This window comes from Lepisma saccharinum, chromosome 8 (genome assembly GCF_977018435.1).
Source record: "Lepisma saccharinum chromosome 8, izLepSacc3.1, whole genome shotgun sequence".
Taxonomy (NCBI): domain Eukaryota; kingdom Metazoa; phylum Arthropoda; class Insecta; order Zygentoma; family Lepismatidae; genus Lepisma; species Lepisma saccharinum.
Genome location: NC_139236.1, coordinates 69,406,903 through 69,432,487, shown reverse-complemented (window position 1 = coordinate 69,432,487; position 25,585 = coordinate 69,406,903). Strand labels below are relative to the sequence as shown.

The following is a 25,585-nucleotide window of genomic DNA, read 5'->3' as shown; positions in this document are numbered from 1 at the left end:
GCAGAATTGTCACGAAGACACGTCGCTTATTGTGCAAGTTGAAGCTAATTGAGTGAAGAAACAATGGTTCATGATCAAGTGTTCATTAACCGAAGGTAAGAAAGGTTAATTATTCTTGCTTTTAATTGCCTCGAGCACTGATGGTTTGCTCGACACGGTCGTTCGTAATGCAGAATAGAATTTCACGATGCAAGCTGCTTGTCTTTTGTTTTCATCAGAGCAAACTGCACTATCTTTTGTTCATAACTCTCAAAGTTTCGTAGGAAAAAAATCTTTGTAACGATGTCTGTCTTTTGACATGACCGAAAAATTATTCAGTATAAGTATTGTCTTAGATCCTTTTGTTATTCTCTTTCAGAACGCTCGTGTAAAAATCGGTTGCGCGACTGTTGGACCTTTAGAAAAAAAGACAAAAGCTCTTTTGAAGTTACGAATATTGCAGATACGTGTCTTCTCAACAGTGGTAATGATGTACACAGGTATATGGTTGTTCCACGCATGCGCAGTCAAGCAGGTAGGGTCATTGGCAAGTGAGGGGAGGAGGGGAGTTGTCAGGTTAAGAAGAAGTTCACGTTGGTGACGGGGAGGAGGTTTTTAAAACTCTCGCTTTCCTTGCTGCTCCCCCAGTCTACCTGCTGCGTTCGAAGCGAGAAGACTTGTGCGCGTGTAAAATGAATTCGTGGACTGTAGTGTCTGTTTTCTTGGTGTTGGTACCCTGTGCGTACGCGGGTCAAGAGGAAGAGAATCCGTTTGTGGAGGCCGCCAAGGTGTTGCTGCAGGACACTCTGAAGAATAAGCGCGATGGTGAAGGACTGGTTGGAGTTTTGCAAAGTTTTATGCAATCGGATGGTGGCCGGCAGCTAGGCAACATGCTAACAGGGTCAAAGGAAGGGGGAGGGGCTGCTGATCTGTTGTCGGGATTGGGGAGCCTCTTATCGGCGACCACTGGTCAGGGCGGTGGGGGTGGTTTGGACCCGGACATGATCGGAAATATGGTCGAAATGTTCGCAAGCAGCGCCACGCCAAAGAAGAAGAAGCCGCAAGAAGAGGAAGGGATAGATTGGGATTCGATGCTGAGCCTTGCAGGTTCGTTTCTGGGCAATCAAGGTGGGGGGCACCAACAGAGCACAGGGTTCGAAGGGCTTCTGAACATTTTACCGGTGTTGCTGCAATCTTCCGGTGCCGGACACGAGAATCACGACCACAGCTCGTTCGTGCCACCGATTTTAGAGTTAATCAACGAGTACTGGCAACACTTCACTAAATCGGAGCTGGGTCAAACGTTATGGAAGAATAGTGGATTGGGAAACATAATGCAACTGTTTATGAGGGACGGAAAGTTTGACGTGGACAAGATTTTTGACTCACTGGAAAACAACAGCTTCAGGAGAAAGTGGATTCGTAGCCTTACGTCCTACATCGCGGAATGGATATCCCACGTTACACACCCGGAAACTCAGCAGCAATACATGAACACTGCGTCATACATCGTTAACTCTATCCTAAGACAACAAGGATACAAGAGTTTCGACTCTTCCCGCCCTGCCGAGTCCCTGACGGCCCTCGTCAACACAATCATGAAGAGACAGTTCGGGCTGAAGGTGGAATCCGGCACCTACATCAAACCCGCGTTCGTCTACTTCCAAGACCTGTTCAACCTCGGCAAAAGCAAAGGCTTCAGCTTGTCTCATCTTAGCTCGCGGGACATCGAGAGCAAGTTGGCAGAGGCCCTTAACGGTGAGGTCATCGAACCCGTCCTCAAGGTATGGCGCGCGTACCGTTATGCAAGTCGTGATCCCAGCTGTGCCCGCTACGTCATCTGCTCCGTCAACAACCCTCAGGAGCAAGAACCAAGCAACTCGACCGGACTCAAACCGGGAGTGACGAAATTAGCCAGGTGAGTATTGCAGAAACAATTTTCATTGCAACTTTCCTTGTTGCTGTTATTTGTCCACACCCCGTCCTAAATTTTTCCAAACATTCTCCAATTATTTTTATAAAGCCCAATTTATGGCCATTATGGCATTAGATTTGTCTCTTAAAACTTCCCGAGATGCAAAATTCGGGATATACTACTGCCACATTACAGATAATCTTTCGGTGTATTTTTGTCTGAAAACAGTATATTTGTTGATTGATTGATTTGATTTATGTTACTTCTCTTCTCTATCACTTTTGGCTAATCGCGAAGATGAGGATAAGTGATGATATGACGAAACTGATAAAGGGACAATCACAAAGAGTACTCATGACCAGGCGGGATTCGAAGCCGGGACCCATAGCGTGCTGTGCAAACAACAGTACATTAGTCTTTTATTATTCCTAGTAATAATAATAATAATACCACCAAAATTTGAATATCTTCCCTCTGATGTTCATAAAACAATTTGCATACAAGATATACACATAATAGTGTTTTTTTTGTTTCGCTTGGGACTGTAAATTTGTGTGTGTATGTGCGTGTGGGAGGGTGTGTTGGGGAGGTGTTCATATAGTGAATATATTTAATGTCCATTTTCGAGTGGATAGTGAAAGATGATTTCCGAAACTAATAAACGTTCGACAAAGGTTTCACAAAAAGTTTACATCCGGTAAAATTGAGCGATAAACCAGATAACAGTTGTTTTTTTTTTCAGGAAAATATTTCTTCCATTCCTTGACATAGATATACAAGTTAACAAAGGTAAAGTTATCCCCTGTGAACCGTGCCATGAAGGGGTGTGCAGGTAGGGCCCAAGCATTCACGATCTCCGGCATATTGCGGGTTAATTTCGTACTTTTCAAGATATGCATAACAACCTTATAAATTCCCCAAAACTATTTCGTTCACTCTTTGACTTTGGTGGGGAGCGAAGGAGATAACCATCACCTCCCCCCCCCCCCTTCTTGAGGACGCCCTTGATTCTGACACTGTGACTCAATCACACTAGATAGTAGCACGGAATCCACGTTCTGTGTCGACGTGTTGTGGTTCACAAAAAAAAAATCCTATGCTATTCCCTGCAAGCAGTCATGCGAGAAGATTAAAAGGCAATAAATGGTTCCAGGACATTTCAATGACACGCTCGCTTAAAAAAAGGAACGAGAGATTGTAAAATATAATGTATCTACGTTTAACATCTCGTGCTGCTATTCCAATCTCTACGATCATTCATATAATAAGCTTATTACCTATACGTAGGGGGATAAGGGGAGGATTCGCCCCTATGGTTACTGCATTCTCTCTTTCCAGTTTCAAATATTTATCCCCGGGGGGCCTATTATGGGGGGAAACTGGTGATCGATCAGTTGTCAGTTGCGTGTGAACCCGGATCATCTGTGCTTAAAGTATATAATTAATGCATTTTATTTCTGTACTTCCTTTGTAAACATCAGATCTCCTTTTTATTACACACATTTACCTACCGTCCGGCAATTGAAAATTTCCCCAAATTTTGTAAACCGGTTTCAAAGTTACAAGACCCTGAAATACGTAGTGAAAGCAACACTAGTTCAAATACTTTTTCGTCATACATAATAAATGCATAAATAGATAAGTGGGTATTTAGATTTGTACGTATAAGTATATGGAAATTTTGGGCGTAGCTTAAATCCCCTCAATACCTCTTCCTGGATTTTCTCAATTACTACACAGTGGACCTAAGGGAGCTTCGAAAGAAGGGGGTGCTTTGGTATTCAAACCTCCCTCTGAAGTCATGAAAAATTGATTTCAAAATAGCGACGCACTTTGTTAAGCATCTCCTGCGTGCTTCTTGGAATGGAGATTAGAGACACACTATTCTTTGGCGGCTGTAGGAACGAAGTCCATGTAAGCAATATACGTGGCTTGTGAGCAATCCTATTTGTTATTCCAAATGGAAGTTGTGCAGGAAACTTGCTAAGCTGTATAGCTATAACAATATCCAATATATTCATGGGCAAAATAACACCAGAATTAACACTTTTGAAACACTCTGAAGTCACGTGGTTTTGATTACATTAACTTCATTCTTACAGTGAATGGAGAATAGATCAGGGATCACCAAATTGTCGATACTGGTATCTCGCGAAGATTTCCAACGGACCAGGAACATGTGGGTAACTTGGGGCCTAACTTTGGGGGCAGAATCGAATCTTCTAGAGTCGTTTTCACGTTCAGAAGACACAATGGGCTCTTATGGGCAATGCTTTTCTTATGGGAAATACGAGCGCGCTGTTGTGAAATTTCTGGATTTACAAATTTAGTCTAAGTAAAATCGGTACCTGCAGTTTTGCAGGAAATTTTGTAGAGAATACGATGGTGAACACAAAAAACTGGTAACTTTCTTACATAATTTTAGATAAATTAAAAACACAATTTTTACATTGTTTTCATTCCTAACGTTGAAACATGCCGTAAAATTGATGCATTCATTATTAAAAAAATTGACACTGTTTTTTAATTGTCATAGGTGATGGTGGTACTCAGAATTTATTAATACTTTAAAGAATATTTGCATTAAAAAATATGCAAATAAAGTATGTGGAGATTTTTTATATTCGTGCAGTAGAAAATGTCGTCGCTGGCCATTTCTTGTTCTGTAATTCCAAGTAAAAACTTCCAGCGAAAAGTTGTGGAGAAAATAATGAAATTATTTTTTATAACCACTCAAAGGTTCCCAGAAATATTACTTCCATGCATTTGGAGTTTCTTTTTAACCCGAAACGCGCGCGAAGTAAGGAGACGTTGTCTGGCCATCTTGAGCTGGCTCACCGCAGCATTCCGGCTAATCACCACCAAGTTTTCGAGTTGTTCTTTTATTTCCATTCAGTAAAAATATGAACTTCATGCAGTTTGTTATAATAGAATTGAAATTACTTACATTTAATAATTGACAAGTATTTCCAATGCTGCTGTTGTGAGCAACATTAGTGCTGTTGCAAATACACGTTGTTTTTGTTTACATTACTGTCGACATTAATACTGAAATGAAGATCACCTTTCAGTTTCCAACGTACACATAAATTCATATACACCATATTAACCTTTGAAAGGCTTTCCAACACGTGACAAAATATGGGGCTTCAAGATAGAAATATGACATGCCTTGCTTGAGTCATTCACGTCTTATCAGTTCACGTGGGCCATAACTCATTTGTTTGTTTTGGTTGCAATTTGAATCTAACCCATGTGCCAGGTTCCCCTTACTTGAGTGAGAGATCTGCTTTGGTCTGTTTAGACTTTTTCCCTCTCTCGAAAAAGTGTTTTCAGTTGTGTGAGCGCTCAGTGATTTTTACTTTCTTAAGTGATTTCTGAAGTGTCATATTCGTGCATTACACTCGCGTGTGTAGTGATCGCAATGGACCATAGTAAAAAGGATAACTGTAACGTTCACAGTATAATATTAATAATAATTACATATAATTATCATTATATATACAAAATATGTAACACCTTCATTGTGAAGGAAGGTCATCATTTCCCGGCGACATGAGCTAGCGCTGTATTGGCAACACTGTGCGGTTTCTCCATAAGCGCCGTTGTGTCTTCTGAACGTGAAAACGACTCTAGGACTATTTTGCTAAATAAATATTACATTTGCGAAATCATAAAAAAATTACTATTCATTACTTTGCTCCTCAGGTTTAACGAAAGTATCCTTAACTTGTAAATTTTGAAAAACCTGAAAATTTTGGGGGGCAAGTGCCTCTCCTTGCCTTCGCCTAGGCCCCTGAATTGTTAGTTGCACACTACAGGCACTGGCAGATATCTTGAGGGATACTTTTACAAAGTCGTGTCTTCATGCTGTTTGCATGCACCCAGTGACGTAGCAACATATCGTGAGGCCCTGGGCGAGATTAGAATGCGAGGTTGCCCTCTGATCTTTAAATTTGAAATCTCAATGTGAATCGATACAAAATCTTCAGGGACACGTCAGCAATTTATCATATTTAAATAATGATAATAAACTACTGACGAAAATGATATTTAATAATTTCACTCACCCTAAAAATGGAATTCTGTTTTCCGGGAGCTGTAATCTGAAGCTGTAGGACAGGCCGTACCCAAGGGAGGAGCCATGGGGGCCATGCCCATCTCGAACTAAGAAATATTATATTTGTGAATATATAAAAACCTACGAAAATAACATCGACGATTTTTCAGATTGTGCGAGATCAGTGGCGTGCCCGAAGGGGGATTGGTGGGGGTTATAGCCCCTCCTTTGGCCCAGAATTCATAAAAAAAGAACATCAATGACATAGAAAGATGGCAAAATGGGGCTGACAACTAAAAAAGTACACGTAAACCCCTTCCTTTCGAAAATCGTGGGCACGCCACTGTGCAAGATTCTCGATTTCGTCATTGCATATACGAATGGTATATGCAGTCTGCCTTTTCCATATTTTCTCCTCACTTTTATGTATTACATTTTCTTCTATCAACCTCATTGAACGAAAGGTCTCTGTGGGCGCCCCAGGCGGTCACCCACTTCGCCCACCCCTTGCTACGCCACGCATGCATGCACCCATAGACGGCGAAAACGTCAGGGTGCAAATATTTCGGGAAGAAGTAATAACAATGATCCTCCAATACATTAAAATAATCCCCAGTCTGACGCACAATTAAACCATGACTGGCCTACCAATAACCAGTGATATATCCACACACCCAACACTCCTATAATTTTCCACGCCCCATGTTGGCTCTAAATTTACCCTTCCCCTAAATATATACTTACTCCCCCAGATGGAAAAGTCTGGATAAACCCCTAACAATAACGAATTTTATTGTACTAATCAGTAAAGTTGAAAAAAGTAGCGTTTCTCAGTAACTAACAGATATACAAATATAAAATTTCGTGGACTGATAGACCTGTCAAATGGTAGCTCGATACAACATAAATTAACTCGATCGTCCTGTCTGTTTGGCGACGAGAGACAACAATCAACCTAAAGTGATCTGTCGATATTACCGAAACAAGTAAATGTGAAAACTTAAAAAATTCTACTTAAAGACCATGAAAATACTAGTTCAACACGACATAAATTGACTCGTCTGTCGGTCTATAAAAATAAATAACTTCATCACATCTTTAAAATGTTATGAACCAAAAAAATATAATTACAAAATTGATCCGCAGTCGAAAGTATCACCTCGATATTTATCTATGCTCAAGCATAGACAGTTCAGTGGCTGCGATAATAGAAATAAATTAAAGAATTCTGCACAATTTTCACGGAAGTTAAAAAATATGTATGAACATGTATCCATTTGGTTATAATATTTTTCAAATTATGTAATTACATATTGAGAGCATTTTTTTTCCTGAGCGCGGGAGGCAGCTGAATTTATGGAAGGCTCACGCTCCCAAATTATAATTAGTGCTAAAGAAAAAAAAACTGGAATAGCTTAGATAAAAGGGGGAGTGGAAAATATACCAACATAACACATGCTCCATCTGAACTCGAAACCAGATGTAGAAATTTATAACATCGCAATATTTTGTACAAAGTTAATACTTCTTCAGTTTATTGTAGAATTACACTAAAAATACCTATGTATTAAATACACACTCATACAACCATGTGTATAGTATTGTTGTATTATACACTAGGTTCCCTCCAAATAATTCAAAGGTAACGATGTTAATGTACATATACTTTTCCGAGCGATGTTGGTACACCTGGTAGAAGAAAAACTTTATTTTTAATTCAGACACTAATCGGTCCATAAATACGAACTACGCAAATCTGTTCCAGTCTGGAGGCGAACCGGAGATCCCTTGATTAGGAAGAGATAGTTTGTCCATCTAGAGACATTAACAAAAATATGCATGCATGCAATTTTGGAGTTGCATGAATAATGCTCCGTGACTGGCAACACTGAAGTCGTGCAAATGTTTCCGATCATATCGCACTTTCCATCTTCAACTTGTCTATTCTGACCCCAATTATCTAGAAGATACTAATCATTTCGAACTTAATAACCATGTTTACCGAGTTGTGTAGGGTAGGGTTAACAAACTTGTAGCAATGTAGTAGACTTTTACTTAGAGGTTACTTACATCATGTTCTTACGCATCCGATTTTGCAGTAACATCTATTACAAATGCATTAAAGTTCAACGTTAACTAAAATGATTACATAAAAGATCGTTTTACTTAAACATATCACCTGGTTGAGAATATCTTTCCTTGGACGATATCTGTAAGGTAAAGTTCCCCGTGCACTTTGCACTATGCTACGAGGCATATAGGGGGATGTGGGGGTAGGACCCCACACATTCTTCGTTCTCTGTCATCTTGGAGATGATATGATCAGCAACACGCTTCAGCAGCCTTTACCCTCTCCCCACTCCAGGTACACATTTATTTGAGGGTGGGTGAGCCCCAGAGCCGCTTTATGCGGTGACAAAGCCGGAATAACTCCGTCCTTAGATCAACCATCCCGGGAAGCGCCGACGCCTTACCCACTAGACCACAGCGGCTCTGAACGATATCTGTGGGATGCAGAAATTGACAAATTTCATATTTTGGTTGCTATATCGTGTGGAGTAGGGTTGAACTAACGCCGTTCGTAAAATTTGTTTAATAAACAAACATCCGCACACAAGTATGTATGAAGAAAATTCTCCCTTTGCATTGTCCAACACCTCAAGTGCTAACGTACAATCAGCGTATTGAAAGCTGCAAAATTCGTAACGCCTATGCCGTTTGCGAGTTGATAAGAGCAAAAATTATAATCAATGTGCACTGTTAACCGACGATTACGAGTTATGCATATTTTGCTCGTATATTGCCATTTCAATATTTATATTTATTGATACTTTGACTCAATTAATTAATGGTGCAAGAAACAAAGCAAAACGAGACAGCAGAAACAGTGGCGTGCCCAAGGAGAGGTTGGTGAGGGTTATAATCCCCCCATTTTGGCCCAGTATTCCGAAAAAAGAGAACGCCAAAGGCAGGAAAAGATGGGAAAATGAGGGCTGACTACTAAAAAATATGCGTAAGCCCCTCCTTTCGAAAATCCTGGGCACGCCAGCGGAACGAATCTCGTGACTAGATAATTTATCAGCCTATCGGAAACATCCAGTCCTTTGATATGTATCGATATCGAGGTGTAAAACATACACAGTGTGATCTTGAAAAATTCTTGGGGAGGGATTCCAGTAGCTACTCTGAAAGCAAAGGCATATAAATTATATAGTGTTCCCCCAAGTGCCAAAAATTAGCATCCAGAGGGGTGAATTTCCCCTTTAAATACCACCTTGAACATACTTGGCGTTCGACGACACTCATTACCATAGAATATATTCAACTGCGTATATAACGACTCATTGCCATAGTTATTGTAACTACACGATGTGGTACAATTTTCTATGTAAAAAAAGGAACTACAAAACACATTTCGATCGACCTATATATAATCTTTAATGCTGAAAAAGTAAAAAGATGCAGCACACATAAATCAAATAAAGTGACCAAGAGTTTGAATTTTCAGAAAATAATTTTCAATTCATATTCTGAGGGTGGAGTCAGGACCGTACCCAAGGGGAGGGGCCATGCCCCCCACCCCTCTCGAGCCATGAAATTTTGAAATGTAAACCTACAAAAAGCTACAAGAATAACATCAACGATTTTTCAAACTTGTAACATTTTCAATTTTATCCTTGCATAAATGGATGTGTTTGTTGTGTAAAGAGAGAGGCAGTCTCCAGAAGTCTGCAGTCTGCGATATTGGGTTCTTTTAGTTTTATTGATGCCGTTGACCCCCCCCCCCCCCAAAAAAAAAATATTTCCACTTTTGCTCCTGTACTATGACCTCTTAATGCTAAGCCTTGTCTACCCAGTCCTGGTGGAGGCACATAGTGGTTCGGTTCGAATCCCACGTTAAACTGTAGGTCCAGTCCCAATTAGTGTTTCTGTGCATAAAAGCGGTCTACCAAGAGAAAGTAAATTGTCCCTGCACCCATTTTTGGCACCCAATCACCGCTACTGGCTACCAGGTAAAAGTGTCCGTCTCTATCTCTTTTTTATGGTTAACCATAGCCCGCTACTATCCTTCGTAGCAGGCTATGGGTTAACTCATATTTAGAATTCTTTATTGTAATAATAATTGCTAATGCGTATAATTTAATTTATAAATATATTATTTTCCAAACATGGAATCATCGTGGCTGTTCAATGGTTCTGGCATAAGAAAATAAAAGAAATTTGAAAACATTTTTAATTTGCGAAACTTAGAACTATGCAGATGCTTCTGACCTGTATCGGCGATTGGGTGCAGAAACTGGGGAAGTGGAGGGGGGCGAGGACAGTTATTTTCCCTTGGTAGACGCATTAATTTGCGAAAGTTAGAACTATGCAGATACTTCTGATCAGTATCGGCGATTGGGTGCAGAAACTGGCAAAAGTGACAAATAGGTCGGGGGGCTGTGTATATATAGGCTATACATGAACACGGATCTGGCACCTCCCTCAAAAAAATCCTGGGTACGGGCCTGGGTGGAGTATAATAACCTATATATATTGCGCATAGCTGCATTCTTGCAGTGTTAAATTGTACAGTCCATTTCCTAATCTTACACATGAAGAACTTTGATCCTATTATTTGTTACATTATGATATACATGAATTAATCCAATAGTTCTCTGCTTGACATCAGCTGACCTCCGTGGCGGAGTGGTTAGCACAGAGCGCTACGACCGTCGGCCTAGGCATGAGTGTCCTTTTTTTAGTGTTCCTTCATCAATATCATATCATCAGATATCCTCGTCATCGTGATTAGCCAAAATAGGCGCGAAGTAAAATAAACCAATTCAATCAGTCTATTTGAAATCATAAAAAGAATCCAACGACGATAATTAATCAGAATCAGATTAATTAATAAATCATTAATTAAATTGAAAACTGTTTTTATTGCAGCATTTGTACCTCTCATAAACACGATGCAAACCGAAAGTTGACATTTTCCATAGGAAAATATTATTATATATATTATTATAAAGCCACTATTTGTCCCGTTTTATTAAAGTTTGAAGAGTTATCTTGAAATCGAAGTCTAAATTTGAGATATTTCATGCTAAAAAAGATGTATTGTTTATTTGTGTTCCGTTATTTGTAGAGCAGTAAATAAGCATGCAGTTTTTTCATGGAGTTACAAGAATTTAAATTTCCTGCGTTTTGACACAAACTCAAAAGAAAATCTAGAGTTGTGGGTTAAGGTTCTCATATGTGGGTTAAGGTTCTCGGGGAGATTTATGAATGATTGTTAAGGAATAAAGCTGCTCGCAAGAAGATTAATTCTTCTGCTAAATACTTCTGGCATTACTCAACTTCAGCACAAAGGTTGATCAGAAAGGACGAAACCGCGATTATAATAATTAATACCTTTTGACAATCAGAGATCATATTTCATTTATTGTTTATGATGTATCATTTATGTGATACATACTTGAATAAATAATAACAATACATTATTAATAACAATATTTTTAGGATTAGGCCTAACCGATTTTTCATAAAAAAGGGGGGTAAACTGATCTCCTTGAGATGTCCCGTTTTTTGGGTCAAAATATTATGGCCACCCTAGTCATAACATATTTCTAATGCTCTTCATCGGAATATTTAGGTTAAAACCGTGAAGTCTGGTCACTCTAGATACGTACAACATATTATTTTCATCCGTTCTCTTCTGGAAATGGGAATACGATCTATTCATTTTTAAAAGGTATGGAATAAGATGTCGCTGTTTTACACGATACAGTGTAGTACACGAAAAACAAGACAAAATACAGCGTGTCCATAAATATACTGTCATACTTTAAAGTGGTATTATGTCGCTTTGGATAATCGTATTTAAATGAAATTGGTGACATTTGAAAGAAAAACTCAAATATTTTATTTTACAACTCATAGACATTGAATGTGGCCCCCACGACTGGCCCTGCAGACATCAAGGCGATATTCCCATTCATGCCACACACGCTCCAACATATCCACAGGGATGGACTGGATTGCAGAAGTGATGCGAATTTGCAGTTCTTGCAGGATTTGAGGCAATGGGGGTACATAGACACAATCTTTTATGTAACCCCATAAAAAAAAGTCCCGCATTGACAGATGGTCTCCCTGAATGGCCTTTCCTTTGATGACATATGCAGCCACGATCCACAAAATCCCGGTACCACTTCAAAATTGACGTGTGTGAAGGAGCCTGATTTTGAAACCTTCGCCTATAAGCACGCCGAACCTTCACCAAACTCTGCGTGGAATGAAATTCTAAAACACACCAACTACGTTCTTGTGGGGTCGCCATAACCACTTCAATCCGCACGCTGAACCTTCACCAAACTCTGCGTGGAATGATAAAACACACCAACACGTTCACCAAACTCTGCGTGTAATGATATTCTAAAACACACCAACTACGTTCTTAAATCTTCTGTAATAACAACACAATTTTAAAGGAAAACATTCACATGTAACCTGCCTGTCTGCTAAATATCCAACAATGAACCCGCATCGTCCATTGTTGTCAGGAGTAAATTTATTTCAGTTTCTATGTTTGATCTCGTTCATTGTTGTCCATTGCTGATATTGGTGTCCATTGTTGACATGCACAAAAAGATTTGAGTTTTTCTTTCAAATGTCACCAATTTCATTTAAATACGATTATCCAAAGCGACGTAATACCACTTTAAAGTATGACAGTATATTTATGGACACGCTGTATTTTCAGTCTAAAATGGTCAAAGTAGCAAGAAATGCCATTAACCCAGGCTGGACACGATATTGTAGACACATAAACCTCCTTGCCAATTTCCGAACGGGAAAAACGGGAACGTGAATCATCTTTCTTCAGTGAACAGGAAGATGTTCGTTTCTGTGTGGGTCAAGCGGCAAGGTGAACTGGTTACACAAGCACCGTTAAGACAACGGTGTATCTACAGAATCAACGACTTCCCCATACCCCCAACGCTTCATATGGGAATTGGAACAAAAGATGCGCATTCAGGAAATAATGACTGCACAATGACCTTGAGTCACTCGGGCCACGTAGATAATTTAACGCTGAGGTACTTAACGATGCTCACTCTCCTGTGTTGACGGTCCTAAAACCACAAAAACTAAAAGCCACTGCTCGGGGCAATTGTTTCCTGCAGAATGAAGTTCAAGCGTACTAATCGAATCAGCCACATAACTTCTGAGAAATAGTTCCTATGATTTGATAGTTCGGGTCTTATCTTGTTCAGAAATATGCATTCGCAGCTGTACAGCGCAGGGTTTCACAACTTTAGTATATTATCTAATTTGAGTGGTATGACTTTACCATATGCACTATACGCACAAGATTCCTGCACAGCTGCCATTGGAAAAACTAATAGGATTTCACACCCTCATGTACTTGTTTACATTGACTTCTTTCTTACGCGGACAGCAAATTGTATTTGATTAAATACTCCACCACTAGTGTTTGGAATTGATTGATATATACAGTGCATTCATTTTGGCTCGGGGCCAAGATAGCGCGTGACTGCAAACGGTGAGGTATGGCGCAGATGCCGGCATTTTCGATCTATAACGTCCCGCTTATTTTTACGCACATATCTTGGGAGGCCCCGAAAAATACCACCAGTGTTTATTTTAATTTATGAACAAAACATAGCTCAATAATAATTGCAGAAAGTATTATTCACGTTTATCCTGCTGGATACACATGAGAGAATTTACACGATTTTATGATAAGCCTGATGGTAAAGGGCTTGCAGGACAAATACGAAGGGGGAAGGATAATGTCAAGATGAACCTAACGGAAATGTTAACAAAAATTCATTCATAGAAGGCGTTAAACACTATTATAATTGTGTATTGATGCACTTATATTACATGCATCTTAATGTAACTTATGTTTTATTCACCTTAAATCGTTCTTCTAGTAAGCAATGAATATGAATGTTTATTTTTAAAAAAATATATATACGTACTACGTAGATATGAAGGATGTCACCCTACAATAGCATTAAATTTTCACGTGCCATGGATTTTCAAAAGTTGTTTTGTCTTACATTTTTTACAATCAGTCCCACACATTGCCATCTATCCTAGCACTTGGCATTCGTTCTGTGGGAATGGCAGGCCTATGACTCCTCATAGGATAAACTTGCCACTTTTGAGGACTTGCACAGTTGAAACGATGCAAGATCCAAAGATCAAATTATACCAAGAAAAGTGGTTTATATGAATGCATTCTACATGTTGTGAAAATTTGTCAGCGTTTACGAAGAGATTATGTTCTGAACTACAACCCCATTTCAGTATAAATAGGGACATTGAATTTTCGCGATGCGCGAAATCGCGAAATTTGAAAAAAAAAAAAAAAAAAAGGCAATTTTGAACATTCTGGACGTAACTACACCCCCAATGATGAAATGTGCAGGAGTTTTATTCGCGAAGTAATGCGAAATGTGTGCTTTTCCACGAAATGAACGCTTTTTCGCGAAATAACCGTGAAATATCATCAAATTAAGTAGAAAACACGCAAAAACCGGCAATCGAGGTTGTGCGCTCAAACTGTCGATTTGTAACGAAACGTTTGCCTAAAGTTTCCTACCACTTGCAGCTGAAGAACGTTTTATCTTCGATCACATCAGGAAGACGCTGCAAATTGGGATTTCCCATGCACATAATCTCAGTTCGAAAACTTCGCTCCCTGTCAAGCTGCATTCCTTTCTTCCCCCGAATGTCTACTCAACTTCCAGTTTCATTGAACTTGCTAGCTGTAGAAGCGATAATATTAGTCTGGTTTTTTTTCCCACCGCTGATCTAACATTTTATTTACCGCTCTCCTCAGTTTTTATTTACCATAAATGTGTCTCCCTAAGTATAAAGAATAACAAGAAACCCCAACAGAGCCGATTTTTAATTTGCCTGTTTTGCTTTCAGCTTGGTTGCTGCGTGGTACCTCTCGGGCACTGATGGAGTTCCTTTCTGGAAGTTTTACAACGCGATTGTTGAGCAACATAACTGCCAGGTAAGACGAATTTTTTACTATTACAGAAGATTTTTAGAGTTGAAATTAATGTGTAGAGTATTTTATCTTTGGTTGCTTTACACAGGGCTGGTCCTAGGTAGATGAGGGGCCTGGGGAAAATAATGCACAGTCTATAACTAAAAATGCTCAGACGAATTCGAGAATCTTAGTTTCTCTTTGTCTTTTTCATTTGAGCGAAGGAGAGAGACTGCTGCCTCCACCGGCAAGAGAGGGAGGTTATTTCTTTTTCTCTATCTCTTCTCACTATCCTTCTCATCGACCAATCCCACCATCTTTCAAGAAAAAGTAAGTTAAAACTTAGTTGTCCAAGAGAGGGGGGGGGGGGGGCAGCATTCTATCCTAGTATTTGCATATTGAGATTATCCATTACATATGGATTAGATACTGGATATTTTGAAATCCAAATAAATATCAATCACACGAATTTCATCTCTTTCCCTGACAGAAACAGTACTTTCTGGGGGCAATTATAATAAACCCTTAAATATAATAGAAATACAGTTGAGACTGCTTTATATGTAACTCAGGTCTGTGTAATTCTGTTTTATACGTAAATTACTGTAGGTCCCGGCAAAATATAATTTAAAAACGTGTTAATTAAACTTTATTTGTATGTAATGCATTTATACATAATTCGATGTTATATGTACTAATTTCCATAAAATAAAGTCGATTTGTATGTAACCTAGCTACAACAATGTCACAGAAGTGACAGTTTTCAGTTGCTACTGGTCGGCAATGGAGAACAGAGAGGAAAAGTTACATGCTTGACCAGAAATTAAAATGTATACGGGAAGTGGATGTTAATTGACGTTGCACAGTCATTAGCAAAAATATTGCTATTATAGACAATTTTTTAAAATTGGGTAGTCTACTGTGTATTTCAGTATCAGTGTTCACTAATAAAGTTGCAAATGTGATGTATTTAAGAATTAAACTTTTAGATTCGTTAATTTACCACTTTGTGACAGAAATAACCTGTATTATGTATCTTGTTCCTTAAAATAGATACAATTACAGTATTTTAATAATGATGTGACATGGTATCCAAATCCGATTTGTAAGTAATTCTCAATTATGTGTATTATTTGCTCTTCACCTTGAGATATGTATATCTCAGGTTCAACTGTATATACGAGGGTTGTCATAAGTCATGGCAACTATTTTTTTTTCTCGCAAACAGGGGACAACACGAAAAATCTAAGATGTACATTTGAAAGTGTATGGAATGTACCTTCGATTGAAGCCAGCAGACAAGTCTGGATGCAGGAGAATCTCGTAGGGAAGAGGCAGAACACAAGACATTGGACAACAGTGTTTTATTATGGCATGAACAACAAGTACACAAGACTACACTGTTTAACAACCTTTTAAAGTATTCACCCAGGTTATCCACTTGTGTTTTATTAAGGCATGGCACCTGTCCTCATGTAAACACTGTTCAATTACCATTACCCGTACATCTTTGTCCTTGGACACAGGATGCCCACTGCGAGAGACAGATCGGCAGTCGACACACTGGCCCGTTTGAAGGCCTCCACCCACCTCGCCACTGTTTCATAGGGCATGGCATGCACACCCAGTGCTTCCCGTAGCTCTGTATAGCATTCCCATGCATTTCTGCCGTGGAGAACTGCTATTTTAACGTATGCGTTGCTCCTGCTTCATGACCTCCATTTTCAAACGCTCTCACTCACCGACTGAACTTGTGTGCATGTTTACTACCCCACAGTTGTTCACATACACCATCTGGTGGCTTCTTTTGAAAGTACATTCCATACACTTTCAAACGTATATATTAGATTTTTCATGTTATGCCCTGTTCACGAGAAAAAAAAAATAGATGCCACGACTTATGACTTAACCCACATATATGTTTGGACTAAAAATAATTTAGCCCTATTTATCTGGTCTTTCTGCTTTAGTGGGAGCAGCACTGCACAGTCATCGAAAATAGTGGTTTGGAAGCTAAGGTGATATAGCATTGGCACAGAATGCCAAGGATCTAGGTTTGAACCCTGGCTGAACTTATTATCAGGAAGAAAAGTAGTTATTTATGTCACCACATAGCTTACGCCTTGTGCCACCATAATTTTACTAAATAAGTCATATTCCTCCACTTACTTGTATTGCTGTTTGTGACACATGTTTGGTTTTAAACAAATGAGTGTGATGTTATGATGGTATCAAATTGATGAGACACACATCAGACTTATCATCCTATTTACCATATGCATAGGGGCGCCCACACACAGGTTTGTGGATGCAGGTTCATCTGCCCAACTTTTGGGGGAATAAACAATAAAATTTTGGACAGGAGTTGAACCACATCATCAGTTAAGCACACTACATAAATAGCAATTTCTAGACTTTCAGGGGAATTGTAACAGGTAATAAGTATTTATTTTTGGGAATCTTAGATTGTCAAAGGATTCTTGTAGGGGATCAAACATTAAATTTTTGGGGACAATATTTTTAGCAATCTGGTCATTATTTGAGTGTCATTTTTCTATGCCATTTGAAAGTTGTAAACTGCAAGGGGTTTTCTGCAGATTGTCACCTTTATTTGTTCTCTTTCTTCTAAAACAACCACGTAAAAAGTAGTAAAGTATGTAGTACTGGATACTAAATAAGATGTCAATAGTTGTCCAAAAAGATAGAAAATGGAAAAATTGCTTATTTCAGTTCAGGACATGTAAATGTATGTATTGAGCAGGAACAGCCTGCATTTCATAATCTATGCATACACAATATCTTCATCTGTTTGAAATATGTGAAATATATTCAATGCCTCCTGCAAAATGCACAGATAATCTAAAATGGTGGATCCACTGTACAACTTCACGTGTTTCCATTTTTCTCCTAAATGGTTAGCTGAGGGTAAAAATGTTTACCACAAAATTATGTGAAAGAAGGTATTAAAGGTTTTTCAATATTTTACAATTCATCAGATATTTTATCAACCTTTCATACCATTTTAGGATGATGCACACATTTTCAGCGTCAAATTAGCAAAAAAGACAAAAAGTTGGAAAAACATAAATGTCACAACATCCTGGGAAAGTACTGACACCATATAAATCAATATTCTTGTAAGTTTGCAAATATATCTAAAAATGTTCTTACTCACTTGGCTTGCAATGCACTCTAAAAAGAACAAATACGTGTTTGGCATTTTGATGATGTGATTTAGTAATATTAGTTCTAAAAATATAATCCTTGGTGTTGGTATAATACTATATTTAGTACACGTGCATCCTTTTAACAATGTTGTTCTATTAGAAATCATATCACATTATCAATTCTTATATGTTGTAATAATTGTACTAAGTACACTGCATACTAATGCTTTGTAAATTACCGGAGAAAAGCAAAGAATAAGTAAAAGCCAAACACAACACATTTCTAACTTCTTGTCACTGGAAAGTTTTACTTTTGCAAGTGAATTTTGCCCTTGAGATATAATCCATGTAATTGCTATGTATGACTAGAAGATTAATATTTAGCATAAGCAGAGGGGGCAGTTGGCATCAGAATCTACTTTGGTCCTGGCTTAGAAATCTCTAGCTTTGGCTCTGTATATGAAACTGGAAACAAAAATAATTGAACAGGACACACAAACAAGCCAGTTTTAGTTAACAAGACATGAATATTATTTGGTGCGCAGTTTCAATATTTTATCATTATTAAGCTATAGAATAAATTTTGATAAATATGGGCTTTCTGATATTATTCCCCACCCACAAACACTGCTTAAATGCATAGGCGATAACTAATCAATGTGCTAGATTTGTTTTAAAAAAATGTAAAAATATTAAAATATAAATATCAACCCCTTAAATTCCATTCAATTACCAAATTATCACATATTTATCAAAATAATTTAGAGAGAACTGCATCCATTGTCTTGTGGGGGAAGGGGAGGGGGTGTACCTCTGATCATGTGATGAAGATTGTTCAAAACAACTGGAGGATTCTGTACATAAACAAATTTATGTCAAACAGTATTAATGAAGACATTTGTGAAGTGTATAAATCAAGAAACTGCCACTTAGTGCATTTACATAATTCAAACACATTGTTCTCTTTGCAGGAGAAGTACCCAGCTGACTGCAACGAGTATCACGTAGAAGATCTCAAAGCAACGACTGAATACTACCATAGTGAACTCTGAACCCAAGATGCCTACATTAGAAAACAAAAGACTTTCCTAACAGCACTCAGAAATCCTGAATAGGAACTATGACTGTTCACCAAACCAAGAAGCAGGGATCATTCTAAGATGGGCTCGTCTGTGATGTTTCTTTTTCTAAAACTTTTGCAAAGACTGCAATACAAAAGGTGTTGCAAAGAACTTGTGATAACACTTTACATGTGTAGTGTGTCCTCCAAAGGCTTTGTGCAGTTCAAACTTAGTTAAATGTATAAGTGATACATATGTGTAATAACTGACATATTAGAGCAACTTCAATACAATGGTTAAACATTGTAGATTTTAAATTGCATCATACTCACCACTGTGGTTAACAAATTATCAAAATCTGTGGCATCATTGATCAGCAGTTCTATCTCATACATGCCATTCATAATTTGAAAAATAAAAAAATCTTTTGACATGTCAGTCCTAATATTAAGTAGCTGTAGCAGCTTTTGAATTTTTATTGAGTTTCCCACTTTCAATTGGTAAAATTAAAATACCTTATTGGAAAGGTGCAAAAAAATCCTCCTTTCTTGGGAAAAAAATATTAATTAATGAGGTTTCAAATGTGACTTATGCATCTTAATCATCAAAGTTCAAAACTGTACAGGTACTTTTGGGACACCCTATAGAAGCAAAATAAAATAAAAATGGGTGTAAGGTCATGGATTGGTCAAGAAGGCTTCAACCAATTCGCTGGGGACATTTTCATTTGACTATGACAAAATGGGTTATAAGTGAAGACATGTAGAGGCTTTGAGAATGGTGCAAAAAATTAATCACTGTATGGCTGTAACTAAAGTGTACTATTTATTGAAGAGTTATATTTTGCAATGCATTTGTACTTAGCCGCATCACTGAGTCAATTTATAGAGTAGGATTTTTTACTACCACTCACTGCACTAACATATTTTACTAAAAACTTTTCAAAACAGTCTAAACCTATAAGTATTTCGAAATGTGACGAAACAGAAAATTTACTGATTTCGATGTACTCACATTTTTTTAAAAACCATTGATTCCGAAGTCAATAACTTTGCATGAAACAGTTGCAAAAATTATTTTTTTGTATTTTAAACATCCTTAGGTATTTATTTTCCACTGTTGCAGAATTAGTTTTAACATATTGAGATAGATGAAGTTAGGAAATTTGAAATAATTACAAGGAGCTACATCTGTTGAGTTTTCTCTTCAGGAGAACAGTGCAACTCTGTATTGCTCTGAACTTTCCATGACTATATCAATATGTCCTCTATGATCAAAATTCTGAAAGTAAGGATCAGTTTAAATATCAGAATTTTATCAACTAAAGAGCTGGTTCTAATATGCCATTTTTGGCTCATATTTAGATATTGGAAATCTGATTTTGTCACATCATTAACTGGTGCTAAACATTCTATATACTGAAAATGTATTTGAATACTATGCAATTATTAAATTCATGCAAAGGTTTAGAAAAAAATGCTCAAGTTACTAATCAAGTTTTCACATAATTGTATGAAAGTCCAATGTTATTTATACAACTTATGTATAGTGTACACTCAGTGGACAATACTGAACACATGAAACAAAAGTGAATGTTTGTTTGCTATTACAGCTTGTCCTCTTTACTTTCCCTTTTCATTTATACAAGAATTGGAGGAGGAAAAACAATGGATACACTTCTACCTTCTTTTTCCACTCCAATCTTATGAATGAACATTGTGTATCAAAGTGTTAAAAGATTGAAGTTCATTGTATATGTTCTGAAGAATGTGTGTTCAAATAAATTATATATAATACTAACTTGTGTTGGTCATTTATGACTAATTTTGCAGTATTCTGCAAAGTTTTATTCCTGAAAAATTTTAACTACAGTTTGAACTATAAATTAGAATGAAGAGTCAACTGAAACAAATACTTAGTCTTCAGTTACACTTTTCTTCTTATGAACATATGGCTTGCATTGCTTCTTTTTCATTTAGTTGTTACAAGCAAGTACACACCTTTTTTTTTACGTAATGTTGACGAAACAGGCATGAGATGGCATGAACATGATTCACGGGAGAGACAGATATATATGTGTGTAGAGGCTTTGTTCATTGCAAAAGAATATTGTAAGAAATTAAAAATAATGAAAGTAGCAATGTAGACTCAGTATGAAGTGGGTCTTGCAAGTGGGGAAAGCCACCACCTCTGAAATTTACTCCAATAGAAAAGGCCAAGAAATGTAAACAAGAAAAGGATTTTGAATTGCCTGATGGCATTTAGTTTAACACGATTATCAATTCAGGTACTCAAGTTTTCCGCCAAGCTGTTTTAAGTAATTTTCTATTAATTTCGAATTCCAACGAGGATGGTGGCAGTGACTACCGAAAAAAATTGAAAATTACTTAAAACAGCTTTGCAGGAAATGTGAGTACCTGAATTATCTATTACCGTGTCTCTCATTCTCAGAGTATGAAAGAATATCAAATTGATAACTTTGGACTTTTATAAGAAATAAAAACTGTGCCTCATTCCACTGTTAATATAGTCCTTAGGCTTCAACAATGTAATGATAGCTTATATGTCAAAACATTATTGAAAAGCTTCATTGCATAACTATTTCTCTTTTGTTACAATTGTAACATTATAACAATCATAAATTAAAAAAACAAAACAAAAATCCTAAGAGTTCTAATGCTAATACAATTTTAGGGTTGAATTTCACTTGGATTAATTATGAGATACATTTATCATTACAATAGTCTCTTCTTAAGTTTTGACTCTGGAATTCAATAGTATTACTTATATGAAAGATCTTATGTAACACACAAGACTAAGAAATACGGCCTGGATATTTATGCAACTAATGATTTCCTCATCTTTGGCAAACTAGTGAACTACAATGTACTAGTGTAATTCAAAATGATTGATCCAATTAAAAATTCTGTAATTTTGGTGTTTATGAAGATACGGTGGTTACATGCTCTTAGAATAAAGAAAACAGTCCAGAATTTTGCTTATATACCTTAAAAATGTTCTATATGACTCCCCATGGTTACCTAGATGACACCTAAATGATAGTGGTCAAACATGTCTGTTGTTAAACTGATTACATTTCGTAAGTTCCATAAAAAGTAACATCATGTAGTATAGTGCCTCCCCAAAAGGCAGCCAACGTGAACCACACAAGAAGCATTTTGGCATGTGGACCTGATGATAAGGTATTTTCCAAGTGACCCGCAAGGTCTCTGGACCTAACCCCCTTATGACTTTTTTCTTATCGAGGTATGTTAAGGATATTGTGTGCATGTCACAATTGCCCACAACACTAAATTAATTTAATGTTTGCATTCTTAGTACTCTGCAGTCAGTCACAACAAACATGCTTGATCACGTATGATCGCATGAATTGGAGTATCATTTAGATGTCATCCGTGTGACCTTGGAGAGTCATGGAGAACATTTTTAAGGTATGTTAACAAAATTCTGGAGTTTTCTCCATTTTATGGGTATTTATCGTTGACAAAGACGTAATATTTCACACCGCATGTTGTTCACATATTTACTTATGACAGTCTAGAAGTCACAAACATGTAGCACAGATTCAAAAGAAAACATAATAAGCAGAGAGGATCATCCCAAAAAATCAGTACTATTGCAACATTGCACAACATCTTTATTATCTGTCAACAATGTTCATCCAACCAAGTATAAAACATCAGTTTTTCTTACAATAGAACACAATCATGTTGATCTGCAAAAATGGCACACTACAAAATAAATGCATTCACAACTGGAATAATGCAATCACTCTGATATGACACCTCAATTCAATAGTGATTTCATGTTAACTAAGATCACAGTTGTTCATGATATGGCAATTGGTATGGGTCCCCCCACCCAACCTTATTTGATACAGGTAATGTAGTTTCACATGCTGTTTGCACTAGGGGCATCTCACTAAACAAAACATTTTAACAAGCTTTAACACTAGTTCACTGTGTACTCAGCAATGTAATTTCTTTGCAATGAAGTGCATTTTATGCAATATAATTATATAACTGAGGAATGCCTTTTACCAACGAATCAGAAGCTCAGGCACTATTAGGTAGTAATGCTACTTGATTTGGATTCTCTATTCTGGTGAACATTTTTCAACACTCTCTATTCCTATAGGTGTAACATTACAGTGCTAAATACTTGTACGTTCTAGCGGTGTTACATTTAAAGAGGACATACAAGAATTCCACTACCTTGCTTTCTCTATTATTTATTTATATGTTCTCGTAAGTTATCATCAGTAACTTCTACGCCAATTAAACTTAATAAATTACTAATTATGTGTACGCTATCTATTGTTGAACCAAGAATAATATCTTATTTATTACTGTCGCAATGTAACAAAAACCCAGTGCTTTACATTAACAATTAATGGGCCAAAATGTTAACTTCTTGTAGAGCCTTGGAACAACTAGATTAACACAATTAACAAAACAATTGTTACTGTGGTAATATTTTAGACTTGTAATGTAAAAACTGCTAAATTAAGGTGGGAATTACAAGTAACAGTTGCCTGATTGATGCAAAAAACAATTCCAGAAATTATTAAGTCTGATACAACCAGTTGACCAGATGGGAAAATGGAACGGGAATTTTGGGACAATCACAAGGGAATTTTCAGTCTGATCCAGGAACAGCACTGGAAAGAGGACGGAAAGAGGACAGCAGAAGTGAAAATGAAGGGGTTGCGGGTGGGCTGCAATTCTGAGAATTAAACACATTTCACTCAAATTTCAGAATTCAAAATGTTTGAAAATTCTAGATCAATCATTTCAGAATTGTCTCCCTGTTATTTTTGTGAAACTGCGAATAATTTTTTGAAAATGTGTTACAAATTTCTGAACTACCATTAATCCAATGTGCCAGACGTTTTGGGGAGGAGGGTTGAACCCTAAAAAAAAACCTCTAAATACGGTCATGTCCTTGGTGTCATCCCTGCTAATGGTTTCATTATCAGTGATAGAATTATGAATGGTTTGATAATTAACATTAGTAATTTTTAATGGTACCGAGGAAAGCTCAACACCCTTACTGATGCTGTAAACCAAATGGTAGAACTTCCCTGCTCTGGTAACAGGGAATGCAACTAACAGTTTCTCTTTGATTTAAAGGCACACGTGGAATTCCCAATTATACATTTAAACTTTCTGATTTGAACAGAGTAAGATGTTGCAATTGCGTATTAGAGTCTACATTTGTCCTTGTTTGAATCACACACAAGGCTCCACTGTAAACAGAACTGGACGCACTTGATACTGTCTATTTCTACCATTAGATTAAGTGTGATGGTAATGGCTTCAAAGTTGTAATGCAAAAGACAAGAAAATAGAAGAAAGCAAGTCTTCAGTAAAGGTGTTTTGAATATGTGACTTTACAAATACAAATTCACCACCTTAACCACTCACCTAACTTGGTCTGTACAACCATCTGTTTTTGTTGTTAACAAATCGAAAAAACTTAATCATCAAGCTCACAGGACATAACTTTGACATGAAACTATCAAATACAGAATAGCAAATCAACTAGTGTCAAATTTATAAGCTGGAATCTATATCATCTTACTCTGCAACGCATCCCAAAAGAGGATAAAAGACAGCAAATGATAAGAGAGTCAAATTCCACATGCGGCCTTAGCACCAAATTAAAGGAAGAAAGAGTGGTGTATGGGTAGGCAGTGTTCAATCACCAGGATGACAAAATAACAGATTGTTGTTTCAAATCTCAAATTTTTACATGCACAGACTATTAAGAATTGGAGTTACCGTTTGACGGTAAGTCAAGCCACCAATGTGCCAACACAAATGAACATGAAACCCCAAAGGACTTTATGCAAAGAAACACACATTTTAAGCTTAAATGATTCCCTAAATTTTACTTTCTTTTTCTGGTGAAAAAGTGTCAACACATGAAATAAATTTCCAATCCTTTCACCTTAATAAAACCAGCACAATATATATGTTAATCTTTTAACTAAAACATACATCATTAAATAAAAGTCTGTGGGTACTTTACTACAATAACCCCCCCCCAAAAAAAATACCAATAATTTTAAGCTGTTCACATAAATAATGATTGGGAGATCCCTACACATTAAGAAATAAATAGTATCCTGAAGAATCAAGATATTCTTAGATTTATAAAAGCAGGAAGATTAAGATGGCTTGGGCACTCAAAAGAATGGAAGATCATCCTTTACCAAAAAGGATATGACATATATCCGGCAAAAAAAACAAAGATAGTCTAACATTACAAAAGACTTGAAAACAATGAAAGTACAAGGCAGGAAAAAGAGAGAAGATGTGTAGTAAAGGAATCCAAATTCCACCAAAGTCTGTAGTACTGGAT

At 37.2% G+C, this 25,585-nt stretch overlaps 1 protein-coding gene across 1 annotated transcript; it reads left to right on the top strand.

Annotated features, from left to right (window-relative positions):
• The first annotated feature begins 357 nt into the window (after positions 1–357).
• LOC145991096 (uncharacterized) lies at positions 358–20,998 on the top strand. The gene is made up of 3 exons (XM_083126833.1): positions 358–1,897; positions 14,907–14,994; positions 19,109–20,998. Exons 1-3 carry the CDS (start codon positions 672–674, stop codon positions 19,187–19,189), a joined length of 1,395 nt encoding a protein of 464 aa, XP_082982959.1. The 5' UTR covers positions 358–671; the 3' UTR covers positions 19,190–20,998.
• Positions 20,999–25,585: the final 4,587 nt, after the last annotated feature.